The sequence below is a fragment of the Budorcas taxicolor genome, chromosome X (assembly GCF_023091745.1).
Source record: "Budorcas taxicolor isolate Tak-1 chromosome X, Takin1.1, whole genome shotgun sequence".
Lineage (NCBI taxonomy): Eukaryota > Metazoa > Chordata > Mammalia > Artiodactyla > Bovidae > Budorcas > Budorcas taxicolor.
The window spans coordinates 131,223,112-131,239,796 of NC_068935.1; the positions used below are offsets into that span (position 1 = coordinate 131,223,112).

General features: G+C 44.2%; 2 protein-coding genes across 2 annotated transcripts in view; one reads left to right on the plus strand and one right to left on the minus strand.

Moving 5' to 3' along the window:
- Positions 1-7,316, plus strand: part of EGFL6 (EGF like domain multiple 6) — a 53,773-nt gene extending 46,457 nt beyond the window's left edge. Inside the window, exons 10-12 of the mRNA XM_052663247.1 lie at positions 1,166-1,270; positions 4,620-4,885; positions 7,221-7,316. Of these exons, the coding sequence (XP_052519207.1) occupies positions 1,166-1,270; positions 4,620-4,885; positions 7,221-7,316 (467 nt within the window). The remainder of the gene's footprint in view (positions 1-1,165; positions 1,271-4,619; positions 4,886-7,220) is intronic.
- LOC128069669 (epidermal growth factor-like protein 6) overlaps positions 1-16,685 on the minus strand; it is a 220,378-nt gene that overhangs the window by 177,395 nt on the left and 26,298 nt on the right. The gene's annotated exons all lie outside the window — the stretch shown is intronic.

The window sequence follows — 16,685 nt, forward strand, 5'->3', positions numbered from 1 at the left end:
GCATTCGTTACAAATCAGAAACATCTCAGTCTTTCCTCTTTTTCCCAGTGGTAACTTCTGACACCTACATCAGAGGTCAAGACTTTTTTCTGTAAAGGGCCAGAGGGTGACTATTTCAGGCTTTGGGAACCATAGGCTCTCTGTTGCATCTGTCAGCTCTATCACTGCAGCTCAAAAGCAGCCACAATCTGTAAATGAATAGGCGTGGTGTGTTTCAATAAAACTTTATTTGCAAGAACAAGCAGTGGGCCAGGATGTTAGTTTGCTGACCCCAATCTATATAAAAGTAAGGGGAGGCACTGGGTCAAAGGTTGTGCTAGCTGACCCTGTGCTCCATGCAGTTGTCAGGATTTCTTAAATGAACATTTGTTAGATCAAGCCTCTGGGTGCCAGATGGTTCAACAAAAGACCACAAAAGAAATTGAAATAGCAAGTTTATTACTCCAGGTCTTGGGGAACGACATGGCATGGCCTCCAGGGGCCCTAGAGGGAAGTCCAGGCAGAACGTGGGGCACACGCCTCTATGAGGGTCCAGGTGTGTGTAGTGCTTTGGGCTTGCTGGGCTAAGGTTGCATTGACGGATTCCAACGAAAACAATTGGGGTGTTAGTAAACTTCAGGGGGCTCTTATCTAAGGCAGATACAAGGCCCTGAGAAGCAGGGGAGGGTGTCAATCACAGGGGACATTGGGAAAGTCATATGAGGAACTCACTTTTACGAGTGACTCCATGGGCTCTTATCTAGGACTTGCACTTGCATGAGGGCTAATGCCAGTTTAAAGTCCTCGCAGACTGCAGGGCCAAACAAAATGGATACCAAGACAGCCATACTTAGCTAAACTTTTTTTAAATTGCAATATAGTTGATTGACAATGTTGTGTTAGTTTCTGCTGCACAGCAGTGATCCAGTTATACATTCATATGTATATATTTATTTTTGCATTCTTTCCCATTATGGCTTGTCATAGGATATTGAATATAGTCCCCTGTGCTATGCAGTAGGACTTTGTTGTTTACCCATCCTACAGATAATAGTTTGCATCTTTTAGTCCCAAATTCCCTAAACTCTTGACAGCAACTGCAAACATGGCCACGCCTTCCAAAGATCCCAATGTTAAAACATTTCCTAATCCACTTAATGATGCTGAAATGCACCCTTTTTCTTAGCACATTTAAATATCTCAGTTGACTGCACCTTTGACCATGGCGTCTGTGACTGGAAACAGGATATAGAAGATGATTTCGACTGGAATCCTGCAGACAGAGATAATGGTATGTAGTCTTCACTGATCCATGTCCTGTGATCTGGCCCCGGAATTAAAGCTATCCAATGATTCGAGGGTAATTGTTCTCATTGCTTGTGAAGTCAGGGTTGTTTGTCACCTTTGGAAGCTTTTAGACCTTCCCAAGTCTCCCCTGATAAATGATTGACTTAGTCCATTTCCCACCCACCTACCCCGTAAAGGATTCTCCAGCAAACCTCTTCCGTATTCACTCCCCTGCTGCTGAGACACAGATGTAGGACTTTGTATAAGGTTTAAGAGTATTCGGGAAAAGGTAGAAGGAAGTTGTTTCTTTTCCCTAGTTTACCAGCTATGGTGCTCTGTGGTTTTCTTTTGAGTTTAGGAGGAGGGGGAAAGGAATCTGGAAAGGAAATATTAACATGACCTCTCCCTAAACCTGCAGTTTTAGGAGCATCACCCCTCAGAGCACTGAAATCATAATGAGCAGCAGATCAGCACTCTGAACTCCTGGACTGGACTTGCCCACCTATCGCTGGAGGATTTCTTTCTTTCCAGTTAACCTTGAATTTTTCTCTGCCGAAGCTCTGAGTTACCTACTTTTCACTGTCTACTATTGATGGGCTCTAACTTCCTTTGAGGCAGAGCATGTGGTCAGCAGATCCCATTTGGAGCATAAATAGAAGTTTGCTCATTTAAGGCTGACTCTGTAATTAGAAATAACTGTTATATTTTCAGGAAGTCTGGTTCTTTACCCATCAAAGTGTTTCTTTGGAGAGGTATACGCCCAGCCCTCAGGTAAAAGATCCTTCTAGATCCTTCCTTGACACTGATTCCTCCCTGAGAGCCTTCCTTGCAAGCCCTTACATGCAATCAGGAAACCTGGGTATCTCCTGCCAGGGTCCAGCCCCGGTGGATCCAGGGTGATTCGAAGGGGAGACGGATAGGCAAGGAAAACTTATGTAATTGGAGATATGTAAGATTAGATTAGGAAGAAATAGTATAGTAGGAAATTTAGGTGGAGAAAAAGAGGCTGAATAACTTGGTCTATGGGGAAAACCAATAAAACCTCGAGACAAGAGGTTTGCACCATTTACGTTAGGCCACCGGCGTCCACTTGAATATCGAAGGGTGCCCCACCATAGGCTCCCTTTCGCGTGGATCTTAGCAGCCAGGGCAAGTAAGTAGATGTGGTGAGCCTCCCCGCTCCAGATGGGAATTCAGCCGAAAAAGGGGAGAAAACGACATGGGGAATCCCAGCGTAGGTGCAAGACTCCAAAAACTTTATTTTTCAAAATCAGCTTATATACCCCAAGTTGTACATAAAGAAATAGTGGAATATGCAGAGTTATGCAGGGGCAGCAGTCCTGACCCTCATTGAGACAAACAAGGCTTTCTTTTTGCATACCCTCCGGTATACAAAAGGTCTCAGGTGGTTTACATTATCTTCTGGCCGAGAGGCCTGTTAACATTTTTATGGCTCTCTTCCTGGATAATTGTCTATCAACCAGAGAACTCCTTTTCCCTAGAAGAGTTTTTTCTTTACTCTGCATCACCCTCAAAGTACTAAATAAAGTTACATTCCTGTAGAACAAAGGTGCAGTGGGTTATAACAAAGAAAGTACTTAACTCAAAGATCTAATGTTGCTAATACCAGGTCTACTACCTGTTTTTCTATATACCAACTGTATCTAAAAATAAAAGATATGAAAATTTGGCAGCAAGCATTGGCTCAACAAATGAAACCTTTAATCAGTCCTATTCTAATGATTTTGACTCCTTGGAAGCCCCTACATTCCTAGGATGTTTTAAGCTTCCTGTGCCTCCTGCGGTTGGCAGGCCGCAAACAATCACATGCACAGCTGTACGAGTCCGGCAGGCAGGCTAGAAAGCCATCAGAGGGGTTTTTGGATTGAAACACTCGTATTATGCCCAGGAGATTTATTATCTAAAAGCTCTAATTTTTTCCAGAAAAAGGTGGTGGTGGTGGGGGGAACAGCCCCCTGTTAATGACAGAAGAGTAGGTGGAAAGCATAACGCAGTAAAGCAGGCAGACTCTGGTCTTGAGGGGTGGATGCTCAGGAAATTCCAGGGGGAACCCCTGAAGCCTGATCACTTCCTTGCTTTTTGTCAGGCTTCCTTCCACATGACCTTGTCACCGGCGGGATTCCTCACACTGGCCCCAGGCAATCTCCTAACAAAAATTCCTTTTAGAACGTGGGATTAAGGTAGAGGATAGTAGTTCCCTATTTACAAACACCTGATTTGCAAATAACCCTGAGGTTCAATCAACAGGGGATGAATCAGCATTTTTAGAAGGATGAAATCTCAAGGACAGATCAAAGTGGGCTTGAACTGGAGTGAAAGGGAAACCTACCACAGTGGGTCACAAAAGACTGTAGCTAGTAGAGCTGCTAGATAAAATGTAGGATGCCTCAATTTCAGATAATCAGCACATGCTGTTTAGTATATCTCAGACATGTTGTTTATGTGAAATGCAAACTCCACAGGGCATTCTGGACTTTTATTCTCTGAATCCGGCAAACTTACTAACTGGGGAAGAAGACCAGGCAGTCTCTGGGTCCAGTGAAAACTAAAGCAATGTCAATCTGGGCCCTGAGAATGTCTCTAGGAGTTGGACTACCAGAAAACTCCACCCACCCACTGTGTCTTTCTCCTGGCTTCTAGAGGAATATCTTCTTTCTGTCAACTTCTCCAAACCCCACCCTATGAGAGTTTTTGTCCAAGTCCATCAAAGCCACAACCATAAGGCTGCAGATGAGCAAATATCCACTATACTGGTTACAAAATTCTTGGGAAAAGGATCTGAGAAACAGGTGATCTGTGTTCCTACCATCTTCAAGCAGAACTTGGAGTGACACGTTGCACATGGTGGCTGAGCTCCATGATACCGTTAGTACAGATTCATGTATATTGTGAATTAAATACCACACTGTGGACCCACCTAACCAGCTAGCCATCGTACATACAACTCAGTGGAGAAACGCATTCCAGGGTCAAACAACCAAGGTGGAAAGTTCTGGAACACAAGTTTTCTGTTAGCTGAAAATTATCTACAGTGCTCAAAGACCATTAAATTAGATTCTTACCCCATACCTACTACTACCAAGTTTGTGAGTGTGAGCAGATTCCTCAGTTTCTCTAACTCTCAGTTTCCTTCTCTACAGAGCAAAGAATTTTAGCCCTAGGATTCTAAAATTCATGTTAGCATGAAAATTTTGTTCCTAAATATTTGAAATGAAAAGGACTTGAGCTTCCCCTATAGGCGCCTATTGTTCATTTTTTAACAGCTATTTTATTCACTGTAGCCAAACCCTTTGCAATGGCCTCATTAACTGTGGGTTTTTCTTCTCTTCCAGCTCTTGGCTACTATATGGCTGTTTCAGCCCTGACAGGTCAGAAGAAGGACATCGGCCGTTTGAAACTTCTCCTCCCCAACCTGCAACCCCACAGCAACTTCTGTTTGCTCTTTCATTACCGGCTGGCTGGACACAAAGTAGGGAAGCTTAGAGTGTTTGTGAAAAATAGTAACAATGCCCTGGCCTGGGAGAAAACGAGGAGCACCAATGAACAGTGGAGGATGGGGAAAATTCAGCTGTATCATGGAATTGATACTCCCAAAAGCGTAAGTGGAAAACTGTATAAAATGAGATATTTACATTCTTTTTCAGTGACTTAACAAACAAAGCAAAACACGACCTGAAGTACCTAGGCCCTGGGGCTACAGAGATGAATAAGACTTTCCCCTCCACTTAAAGAGCTTATATTCTGGAGCGAAATAGGCAAGGTAGTTAACAGCACAACAAATGATAATACTTGTCAGGTGCAGGCATATCATATTCTGTTGAAATGAAGTGCTCATGTGTCAGGCTCCTCCCACCAACTTCCTTCCAAACCAGGCTCTAAATTCTTTGCTACATAAAAGCACATCCTGCTCATTGATTCTGTGCCCAGCACTTATCACAATGAATGGAAACCAGAAGGTCATTTTCCAAAATATTTATTTTATTCAAGTCTAGTTAATCTATAATGTTGTGTTCCTCTCTGCTGCACAGGTGATTGAGTTCTACCTCTATATACAGTAAGTCCCCTGCACATGAGTGAGTTCTCTTCCTAGAACGCATTTGTAAGTCCAACCAGTTTAGCCAAGGTACCCGTCTAACTCAACTGGCTATATAGTACTGTACTGTAATAGGTTTATAATACTTTTCACACAAATAATACATAAAAAACATGGCAAATAAAGAAAACATTTTAAATCTTACAGTACAGTACCTCAAAAAGCAGAGTAGTGCAGTACAACAGCTGGCACACAGGGGCTGGCATCAAGTGGACAGGCAAGCAGAGTTCCGATGGAGGAGGGCGAGGAGGCGGGAGCTGGTAGAGCTGAAGGATCGTCAGCAATAGGAGACGGAGGGCGAGCTGTAATGTCACTCACGCCCGATGTGAATGGAAGGTACCTTCGCATCTCTGAAAGCTAGAAACTTGAAGGCTCATATGTAGGGGACTTAACTGTAATGCTTCTTCCTAATCTTTTCCATTATGGTTTGTCACAAGGTACTGAATAGAGTTCCCCGTGCCCTACAGGAGGACCTCGCTGTTTATCCATTCTCTAATAGTTTGCATCTGCTAACCCCAAATTCCCAACCCGCCCCTCCCCCACCCCACCTTGGTAACCGCAAGTGGCCCTCTATGTCTGCGAGTCTGTTTCTGTTTTGTAGATAGGTTCACTTGTCTCATATTTTATTTTATTTATGTTTTGGCCCCAATGTGCCACATGCAGGATCTTAGTTCCCCGACTAGGGATCAAACCCTTGCCCCCTGCATTGGGACTGCAGAGTCTTAACCACTGGACTGCCAGGGAAGTCCACATTTGTGTCAAATTTTAGATTCCACATATGACTGGCATCACATGGTGTTGGTCTTTCCCTGTCTGACTTACTTCACTTAATGTGATATTCTCTAGGTTCATCCATGTTAGTTCCTGGCCCAGGAATTGAACCTGGGCCCTGACAGTGCAAGCTCCAAGTCCTAACCAAAAGACCTTCGCAGTTACTATCTTATATATGATAGTGTATATATATTAATCCCAATCTCCCAGTTTATGCCTCCCTACCCCTGTCCCCTTTGGTAACCCTGTTTGTTTTCTATGTCTGTGGCTCTGTTTTGTAGATACATTTATATGTACTATTTTTCCCACGATTTTTTTAAGATTCCATATATAAATCATATCACATTTGTCTTTCTATGTCTTACTTCATTCAGTAGGACCAACTAGATCCATCCATATTGTTGCAAATGGCATTATCTCATTCTTTTTTATGGCTGAGTAATATTCCATTATGCCACACCTTCTTTTCCCTTCATCTGTCGATGGACATCTAGGTTGCTTCCATAACTTGGCTACTGTAAACAGCTCTGCAATGAACATTGGAATGCATATGTCTTTTCGAATTACAGTTTTCTGTGCACCTAGGAGTGGGATTGGCCTATCATACAGTAGCTCTGTGTTTATTTTTTAAGGGACTACCATACAGATCTCCCAAGTGGCTGTACAAATTTGCATTCCCACGAGTGGAGTAGGAAGATTCACGACGATAACTAAATTTCTTCTAGCCTGGGTTTTGAAAAGAAAACTGTACTATTCCTTTAGTGTTGCTTTTTTTTCTTCTAAAAAAGAAGGAATTCCAAAATTTCCTCTTAAACTTTACTGTTCTCAGCTTTCCAGGGCTTTCCAGATTCTTTTAGGTGTTGCAGGAGCCCTGTTTTCTCTGATTGTAATTCACTCAGTGTAGATACCAGGCATCCAGAAAATACATTACCATATATTCAATGTCAAAGCCTGTTTCTATGGAATAGGGACATATGAATTGTGTTCAGTTTAATAGCAATTAAATAGTGGGACTTTATCATTGCTTTAAATATCTTCAAGTAATTTTTTATTCCCTCTCCATTATTAGATCATTTTTGAAGCTGAACGTGGCAAGGGCAAGACTGGAGAAATTGCAGTGGATGGCGTCTTGCTGGTTTCAGGCTTATGTCCAGATGGCCTTTGACCTGTGGATGGTTGAATGTTACTGTTATCTTTTATATCTTTATATTTGGCTTTTTATGTCAGTTCTCTGTTTTTTGACAGTATATCATAGATCCCCCCCCGCCCATTTTAGAAATACAATCTGAAAAACTGTGGTGTTCAAACAGACTCATTATTGTGAGATGCCTTTCTTGTATACGATATACTGATATTTCCTTTAAATATAGTACCATTGTGTCTTCTCATTCATTACTGAGTCTATAAAACTTGGACGTATCAGTTCAGCCCTCCCCACCCCAGTACATGTGATGTGTCTACATGACTTGATGAACCACTTTATGTAACATTTCTAGAATTACAAAAAAATAAAAAAAGCAGCACAGAGAAATGTTTAACTATTTGACTTTTATGGCACTTCTTGGAAACTATAACATCACAGATAGACTTTTACCTAAGTTGCTTAGCCAGATCTTTCACAACCAAGTTTGTATATTTAAGTCCTTTGTAATAATAATATCCAAATAGTCACCTTGTGTCATGGTTTAAGTTTTTCTAAGTAAGAAAATGTGTTGTTAATTGTATGTTTAATTATGTGTAAGGTTATTTGCTTTGCTAGAAAATGTGTTTTATGCTTTTTTCTGTGAAAATACTTATATTATTTTTAACTTATATTCTTAAAAATTCTTAAAATTACTTGCTATTATGGAAACACATGACTGCTTTCGTAGGCCTCATAACTATGAGACCAATTAGCTTAAGTTGTTGAATTGAAGGTGTCGGAGAATTAGCGAAAATCAAAATTATGCTAGTAACCAGATTCCAAAAAGACTAATGCCCCTTGTCTATTTCGTTTTTCTTCCAAATTTAAGAACTTGTTTGTGTGGTAATGAATTCTGAGTGTACATTCCTGTGGATAAAAGTATATTCTGTTTTAAGATTCTAGGTTGGAAGGTGGTTCAGGACAACTCCCAAATAGAAGATTCCCCAGATATTTGCCTGTTTGCCCTGGAAGGGACGAAGGCATTGACCTGCAAATGAAGGAAAGCGAGAATGTGTCCACCTACTAATCCTTAAAATTTGTAGCCTTTTTCTTAGAGTTTTTTTTTATATTGAAAGTCATAGTAATCCTTCTTCTTCTTTGTCTTTTTCTTTTAAATAAGAAGGATTATTTAAAAGAAAAAAAAAGACAAGAAGGAGTACAAAGGGTTTAAATGGACCTTTTAAGATGGTGGGAAAAAACACATTGTCTTCGTTTACTGTGAAGTCCTTTTCCCATAGAAAGTCGACACAGGACTGTGGCTCTACCTGTTAGGATAAGTACTAGTTATAGAAACCCCCCAAACAATGTTTCTAGTGTGAGCAGATGAAGAACTGCCTGGCTCAGTGAAATCAGCCCACAGAATTGTAAGAGATAATATTATAAAATGGTTGTGTTAAGGTGCGAAAATGAAAATGTGGGGTGGTTTGTTACATGGCAGAGGTTGACTAACACAAGTGATTTCTATTACATGACTCTGCTAGAACCTGAAGAAGACCTCCCCCACCGTGTCTCCTCAGTGACCAGGGAAATTTGAGAGCACAGTTACGGCTTAGAGTAAAGGAAGAGAGGAGACTGTGCAGTGAAGGCCAGTCACTGCCCCAGTAATCCATGTTATAGGGAGAGATGTTAAACTGAAATAAATAGGGAGGCCTGCAATTATGTTACCTATAGGGAGAAAATCAGTATGAAGCTGATTTAAATTGAATGTAGTAATATTGCACGTTTCTCTAGTATCTGTAGCAGAGACTTCTAGTTGCCTACCCAATATCCTTTCTCACCTTTTTCCTTACCAGTATGACCATGTATAAGTATATATGGGGGGACTGCAATGTGTTCAACTAAAAGGCTGTGTTTCCCAACCTCTCCTACAGATGGGGGGCTCACTGAAGTCATTGGTGAGGCTTCCAGGAAGGATCATTAAAGAAGGCTCTCAGCGGGCAGCTCCTTGTGCCATTTCCCTCCCTCCTTCCTGCCTGCAATGTGATTGTGAAGGCAGGAGCTTGGGAGCTGCCTTGTGACCATGAGGGCAAGGGCCACAGCCTATGGTGGAGCACACAGCTGGAGGAAAGCTGGGCTCCTGATGAGATGGCGGCATGTCTACCCTGTCCCACACTGGTCACCGCTTGACGTTACATGAGACAGAAAGAAATCCTCTCTTGGCCTATCTAGGATTTCAAACAAAACACAATCCGATGTCAGGTGACCATTCTTCCTGAGCCCCAGAGGGCTGCCCTGCCATGCCCACTGCAAGACCACAGTCTTTGGGACTCACTTCTTGGACCTTAAACACCAATATCTTGTTTTGAATTCAGGTCCACAGCCTCTAGTCATGGATCTCTAGCCTGCAGCAGCACAGAATCCCATTGGATTCCTTTGGCGAACCTAAGGTCAAATATTCCAGCCACGACTCCCACACCTGTGGACCCTGGCCACTACTCAACATGGAACTCCCCTTGTCATTCATCCTCTCCCACTCCCTCCTCCCATCGCCGTTATAGGCTCCCTCCTCTGGACACTAACTCCCACCATTTCTGCCCCTTCCCCATTACACCTGCTCCTCTCCCAACCAAGGAGGAATACTGAACGACCCCTTCCGCTCGGGCACTTGATGCCTCCTGAAGACTGCACTGATCTCTAGTGTGGCCTGATGTTACCTATATTTTTGGTGCTCTTCTCTTTTCCTCAGGCACAGAATACTCGTGGGATGACTCTGGAATACTTTTGCCTGAAGATGTTTTCAGATGTCAAGAACCATAGCCCTACTTGCAAAGCTAATAAGTTGACCTGTCACAGTTTTATTAGGTGTCAGTAGAAAAGACAAGCCTCCTGGGTCAGAGAGAGACTTTATTTCTCATGGGACAACAGGTAGCATGGGCCTCGGTCAGTCCACTGCCCCTTACCCCCCAACCCTGCATCTCCCAGGGGGCGGGCAACAAAGAGGCACGTCCAGAGGGATGCCAGGTACAGGGGGAGTTTGTGTCCCAGCTGAGGAGTCCTGAGTTAAGGAAAGCCCCAGACTTCTAAGAGGACCACTAGCCCACCTGCCCAAAGTTTGCCCTAGAAGGACACTGTTTTGTTGGCTTTGTCAGGAAAGAAATCTGCTCTCGAGAAATAAGATACTATCTCTATTCTCCCAGGCTGTGTGCCCTACCACCATCCTTGATAAGACAGCACAGAACAAAAGCTGCCAACGCCTTTGTACGGAAAACGGGCAGAAACACATGAGACCCATGGAGACTGGCCTCCCGACAGCAGCCTCTTAGAACCTTGCAATAGTCAGTTGGGGGAGGGGATGGCAGTGGGAAAAGCTGGGTAGCAGTGTGGACTCCTGAGAAGTTTAGAACTTGGCAGCTAACGTTCTCACCTTTGATACTACTGCTTTCTGGAACTTACTTTTCCAGGACCAATGTTTAAATCTTTTTCCAATCAGACCAGAAGAAATCAGGTGAGTTAGTTTCTGCCAAATAGACAGACATAAAGTAAAAGCATTCTATCTTCTGAGAGAGAACTATCAGATTTTTTTTATTTTTTGTAATTTTATTTGTATTTTACATTGGGGTAGAGTTGATTTACAATATTGTATTTCAGATGTACAGCACAGTGGTTTAGTTAAACATGCACGTATATCCATTCTTTTTCAGATTCTTTTCCCGTATAAGTTATCACAGAACATTGAGTAGAGTTCCCGGCACTATACAGTAGGTCCTTGTTGATTATCTATTTTATATAAATGTGTATATGTTAATCCCAAACTCCTCATTTATCCCTCCCCCTCACCTTTCCCCTTTGGTAACCGTAAGTTTGTTTTCAAAGTCTGTGAGTCGGTTTCTGTCTTGTAAATAAGTTCATTTGTATCATCTTTTTAGATTCCACATGTAAGTGGGATATTTTCAAGCTTTTTCGTTTTCCTCTTCAAGTCAGTGAAACAGTGACTGCAAATGCCAGATCGCTGTGTTCAATCTCCACTCAAAGCCTTATCCTGCTGCTACATGGAGGCAGCTTCATTCTGTGTGGCCAGGAAACAGCAAAGCAGCTAGCAATTTAGGAATTTGTAAATGTGTACAGATAGGGGTTCTTTCTTCCTGTGGAAAATGGAGTTGTAGATTGGACTAGCTATTTATGACCTCTGGGGAACTCTTACATCTTTAAATATCCTAGCCTGCTTCCTAAAGAGTCCATCCTTAGCACACATGTGGAAAAACTCTGTACAACAGTTTGCAAATCGGCTTTTATCTGAGAGGCAGTTGTGGGGTGGTGAGAGCCCTCCTGGAGCTGAGGAGGGCTCCCCAAAGTGGGTTTAGAATGGGAAGGTTACATCCACCTATTTTGACCGAAACTTGTCCTGTGTATGTCTCTAGTCGGTTTGGGAATGTTATAGAAATCGTTCTCCATTTCTAGGTCGTGGTTTTGTTTGTTATGCTTTCTCCCACCCATGGTCTCGCCACTTTCTAGACCATGATGGGTGGCGGATTCAGTGCAATTAGGTGAGAACTAATTACTCTTTCCTTCTCAGTAATTTCTTTGAGAGCCTATATATGTATTTCACTGGCAATGTTGCTCAAAACACATTTGGAAGTGCCTTTTTCGGGTACAAAAATCATACAGAAGACTTGTATGCAATTTATGGTCACACCTCATTTATGACCAAGAACAGCACATCTTACCAACCCAGGACTCCACTCCTAGGTATATACTCCATAGAAATGCATCATGGCACTGTTTATAATAATCACACTCAGTTCAGTTCAGTTGCTCAGTCGTGTCCAACTCTTTGCGACCCCATGAATCACAGTACGCCAGGCCTCCCTGTCCATCACCAACTCCCGGAGTTCACTCAAACTCACATCCATCGAGTCGGTGATGCCATCCAGCCATCTCATCTTCTGTTGTATCCTTCTCCTCCTGCAGCCAATCCCTCCACAATTCAAATATCCATCACGTCCCTTTTGAGTAGAATGGATAAATAAACTAGTATATTTATTCAGGGAAATATTAGCAAGAAATGAGAACAAACAAACTAATACTATTTACAGGAACACTGATGAATTTCTGAAATATGGCACTGATCAAAAGAAGCCTGGGAATTCCCTGGTGGTCCAGTGGTTGGACTCCATGCTGTCATTGCCGAGGGCCTGGGTTCAATCCCTGGTTGGGAAACTATGATCCCACAAGCCACGTAGCACACCTGAAAAGTAAAAAAAAGAAAAACCCAAAGTAGATAATGTATGGTTCCATATATATGTTCCCCCCCAACACACACTTATATAAGTTTTGAGATCAGATGCAATGAATCTAGGGTGGCGAAGTTGGCATTGTGTTTACCCTTGGAGAGGGTGCTAGGAAGGAACACAGGGGGACTTTTGGGGATGGTCATTGCTTCACTTAAGTGAAAGTGTTACCCCTCTTTAAGATGAACCTCATCAGTGTGACTTGGGGCCTGCTGACTTGGGACATGAGTTCATCTCTCAATACAGGCAGGTTGTGACTGCAGTTCCATAGACTCATGCATAATCCAGCCACTATTGACTTTGACCTTGGGGATGTCCCCTAGCCTGCCATCCAGGATACCCAGGGACTTTGGCCTGGAGATAAATGGCTTTGGAACCCACCCCCAGCTCTTCTTGGCCACGCTACACAGCATATGAGATCTTAGCTCCCTAGTCAGGGATGGAACTTGTGTCCCTTGCTGTGGAAGCACAGAGTCTTAACCACTGGGCCACCAGGGAAATCCCAGCATTGGAATCCTGAGGAGTGGGTTCAACAGGCCCAGAGGTTCAGGCCTGAGGGCCTCCTTTCCCGCTGTTCGGGTAGTGGAACCCCGATCTCCGCCACATTTGTTGGTCTCTCTGGACACTGAGAAAAGTTTCCACATCCCCCTTTGTTCTCCCTGTCACTATCCTTTTAAAATGGTTTTCCTCCTGAATTTGAGCTGGGGTCCCACAGCTCCCCCACTGAAAGGGACAGTTGGCACTTGGCTCCCTTGGTTTCCAGCCCCTTTCTCAGAGTTCCCGCAGTGCCCTTGCGTGGCAGCTTCCATGAACATGCATGGTTGCCTACAGGCAGACAGCAAAGAGGGCTGTTTTCAGTGTCTCTTGCTTCCTCTCCATCCCATTTCTCCTCTTTCTAGTGTTTTGTGAACTCATGCTTCTTTCTGGGTACCCAGAACCTTCTAGTCACTCACCCCTGAGCTCTTGACTATCCAAGCTTGCAGGCCTCTCATTCCCTCCATGTTCACCCTGTCAATGTTGACTTGTCCTCTGTCCCATTCTGTTGATCTCTGACAAATGAAAAGGAAACAGCCCTTATAAAAAAAAGAACAACTCAGGCTTAAGGAATAAAGAGCTGGAACTGTAACCTCACTAAGTAATTGTTGTTGTTGTTTAATCACTGAGTCGTGTCTGACTCTTTTGCGATCCCGTGGACTGTAGGCCACTAGGCTCCTCTGTCCATGGGATTTCTGAGGCAGGAATACTGGGGTAGGTTGCCACTGCCTTCTCCAGGAGGTCTTCCTGACGACCCAGGGATCAAACCTCCGGGTCCTGCATTGGCAGGCAGATTCTTTACCACCAAGCCACCAGGGAAGCCCAAATAATATTTACTCTTTTATGATAGCAGCTTCTACTGCCTTAATACCAAGGAACAGGGAAGAAGGCACTTTCAGCACTGTGTAAGATCAGGGATTCTCCTCTGATGATTCAGATCACACAGCCGCATTAAGATGGAGGCTGAGTCAGTGTTTGCTGGTAGCCAGCGACAGAAAACAGACCTCTGCTACCCTACAGCAAAGGGAAGTTACAGTAAGGAAAGACGAGCGTGTAGGAGGATGGAAAGCCCAGCAACCCAGCCTTGGAAATGAGCTCCAGGGCTAGAAGTGGATGGGAAAACCACTGTCGATGAGGAAGCCACCATCTGCTGGACTGGTCTCTTACCAAGTTACTCTCCCCATTGTTCCACAAAAGTCACTTTCCAGGGAGAGGTGTGCGATCAGGCCACCTTGGATCATGTAGCTGCCCCCTGGCTAGGGCAGAGCAGGGCACCTGATGGCTGTTCAGAAGGTGGGATGAAAGCTGGGTTGCAAAACCTGTCTGAGTCCACCACATGAACGCCGTCACATAAAAGCTGGCATTGAGTACATGTAATTGTCCCAGCCAACATAGCAAGCTAAGTGATTTACTCTAGTCACAACAAGGAGGTGAACACCTTCATTGTCTTCAGCAGCTAGAAACCTAGGTGGTGTTTGGGTCAGGTTTGAAATGAATAATAACTTAAATACTATTGTATGCACCAAATGACGTAGCAACTACAGTATGGTAGGTTGTTATGGGGGGAAAGAGGCTGAAATGGAAAAACTGCTTCTCTTGGGCACCATAAATCAGAATGGTGCACTTCTGGGCAAATGCATCTCCTGCTGAAGACTCAGGAGACCTGGGATGAGCATGATTCTCCTTCATATTGTCATTCCTGATGAATGGTCACTTCTGGCAGCACGCCCTGGATATGTGGGGAAAGGGGGTCTGAGGATGCTGTGTACAGTGGTGAATCTGGGACAGTAAGCCATCAGGCTGTGGGGTACAAGCACGAAAGACCAAGGAAGCAGCATCCGTCAATGGATTTTAGTTCGCTGCTTACTTCTTGGGCTTCCCTGGTGGCTCAGATGGTAAGGAATCCGCCTGCAATGCAGGAGACCTGGGTTCGATCCCTGGGTTGGGAAGATCCCCTGAAGGAGGGCATGGCAACCCACTCCAGCATTCCTGCCTGGAGAATCCCATGGACAGAGGAGCCTGGTGGGCTATAGTCACAAAGAGTCAGACGCATGCTGCTCCTCTGATAAAATGCTCTTACAAAACGACACCCTTTTGAAAGAAAACCCTGAGAACCAAATGCAGTGGGGGCTCTCATAGAATAGTCCACATCACAGGTAGATGCATTCCTCATGGTAACAAGTCACTGACAGAGTGACGTCCCAGGGGGTGGGCTTCAGCTCGAACTTGTTAACAGCAATGCAGGAGTCAGCTGAATAGACAGGCAGTGGTATTTGAGTTGGTATCCTTTCATCCCGTCTCTTTTTGTACTTTTTCTCTATTTTGCTGATTACATGGATTGTGAAGCCCTCCCCCGCCAACAGTGACCAAGTAGTATCCGTGTTGTTTCGCTGCCTCTTGAATGATATGTACCACCAAGTAATGGGAGCCTGGCTTGTGGATCCTTCATTCTCTCCTACTCTGTGGCCACAGATCTGTGGTAGAAGAACTTCCCTTCCAGAGGAAGGGCAGAATGGACAGAAGGTGTGGGAGAGGAGAACAAGAGGTATGGAAATGACCTCCGGGTCACCCCTGGGGCAAGAGGATATTAAATGGGAATTTCCTGACTTTGATTCCACCTAGATCTGAGGTCAGTGTTTAAGTGCCTGCCGGGCACTCTTCTAGAGAGACAGTCTACATGGGGCTAAGTGGGGAGCCCAACACTACATCTGCCAGCCATGGTATGTCACCCCTTTTCAGCTGATGCACAAGAGAAGGCAAAATTGGAAGATGGTTGTTAGAATTCTAGAAACTTCCTCCAGCCTTTCCGGCAAGTCTACCTCTGATGGCAGAGGGAGCAGCCTCTGCTTCCAGGGCTTGCAGCAGGGTGGGGAGGGGGGCAGAGCTGCTAGGACTTTCCCAAGGGCTAAGTGCATAGCAAGCAAGTAGCTGGGTTATTTTGGAAGGACCTCACCTAAGAGGCCTGTCTGCAGGTGGCCTGACTCAACAGAAGGCTGGGTGCAACATGCCACTAAGTGCAGAAGCTGGTGGTCAACCACTGTACCATCTGAACCAGAAAATGGGTGCGTAGGGGCCCCCCAGCAAGGGGCGGTCTCCAAAAAATATCCCCAAAGTGAGCACACAAAAGACGCAGCCTTTGAATATCAACATCCAGAGTGCTCCGATACCAGGTAACACCATTGTTAATTAGTTTCCTGTGGCTGCCATAAAAAACTGGGTGGCTTCAAACAATGGAAATCTATTGTCTCAGTTCTGGAGCTACAAGTTCAACCTCAAAGTGTTGGCAGGACCATGCTCCTCCAAAAACCTCTGGGGAGAATCCTTCCTTGCTTCTTGTGGCGCTAGGAGTCTCTTGGCTTGTGGGTGCATCACCCTGATGCCCACCTTGATCTTCAATGGCTTCTCCTCTGTCTCTGTGTCTTCTCTTTCGTCTTTTCTAAAGATACTCATCACTGGGGTTAGATCCACCCAGGTCATCCGAGATGATCTTATGTCAGGATCTATTACTTAATTACATCTATAAAGAGCCTCCCCCTTCTTTTAAAAAAAAATAAGGTGACATTCATAGGTTCCAGTGTTAGGAAGTGAG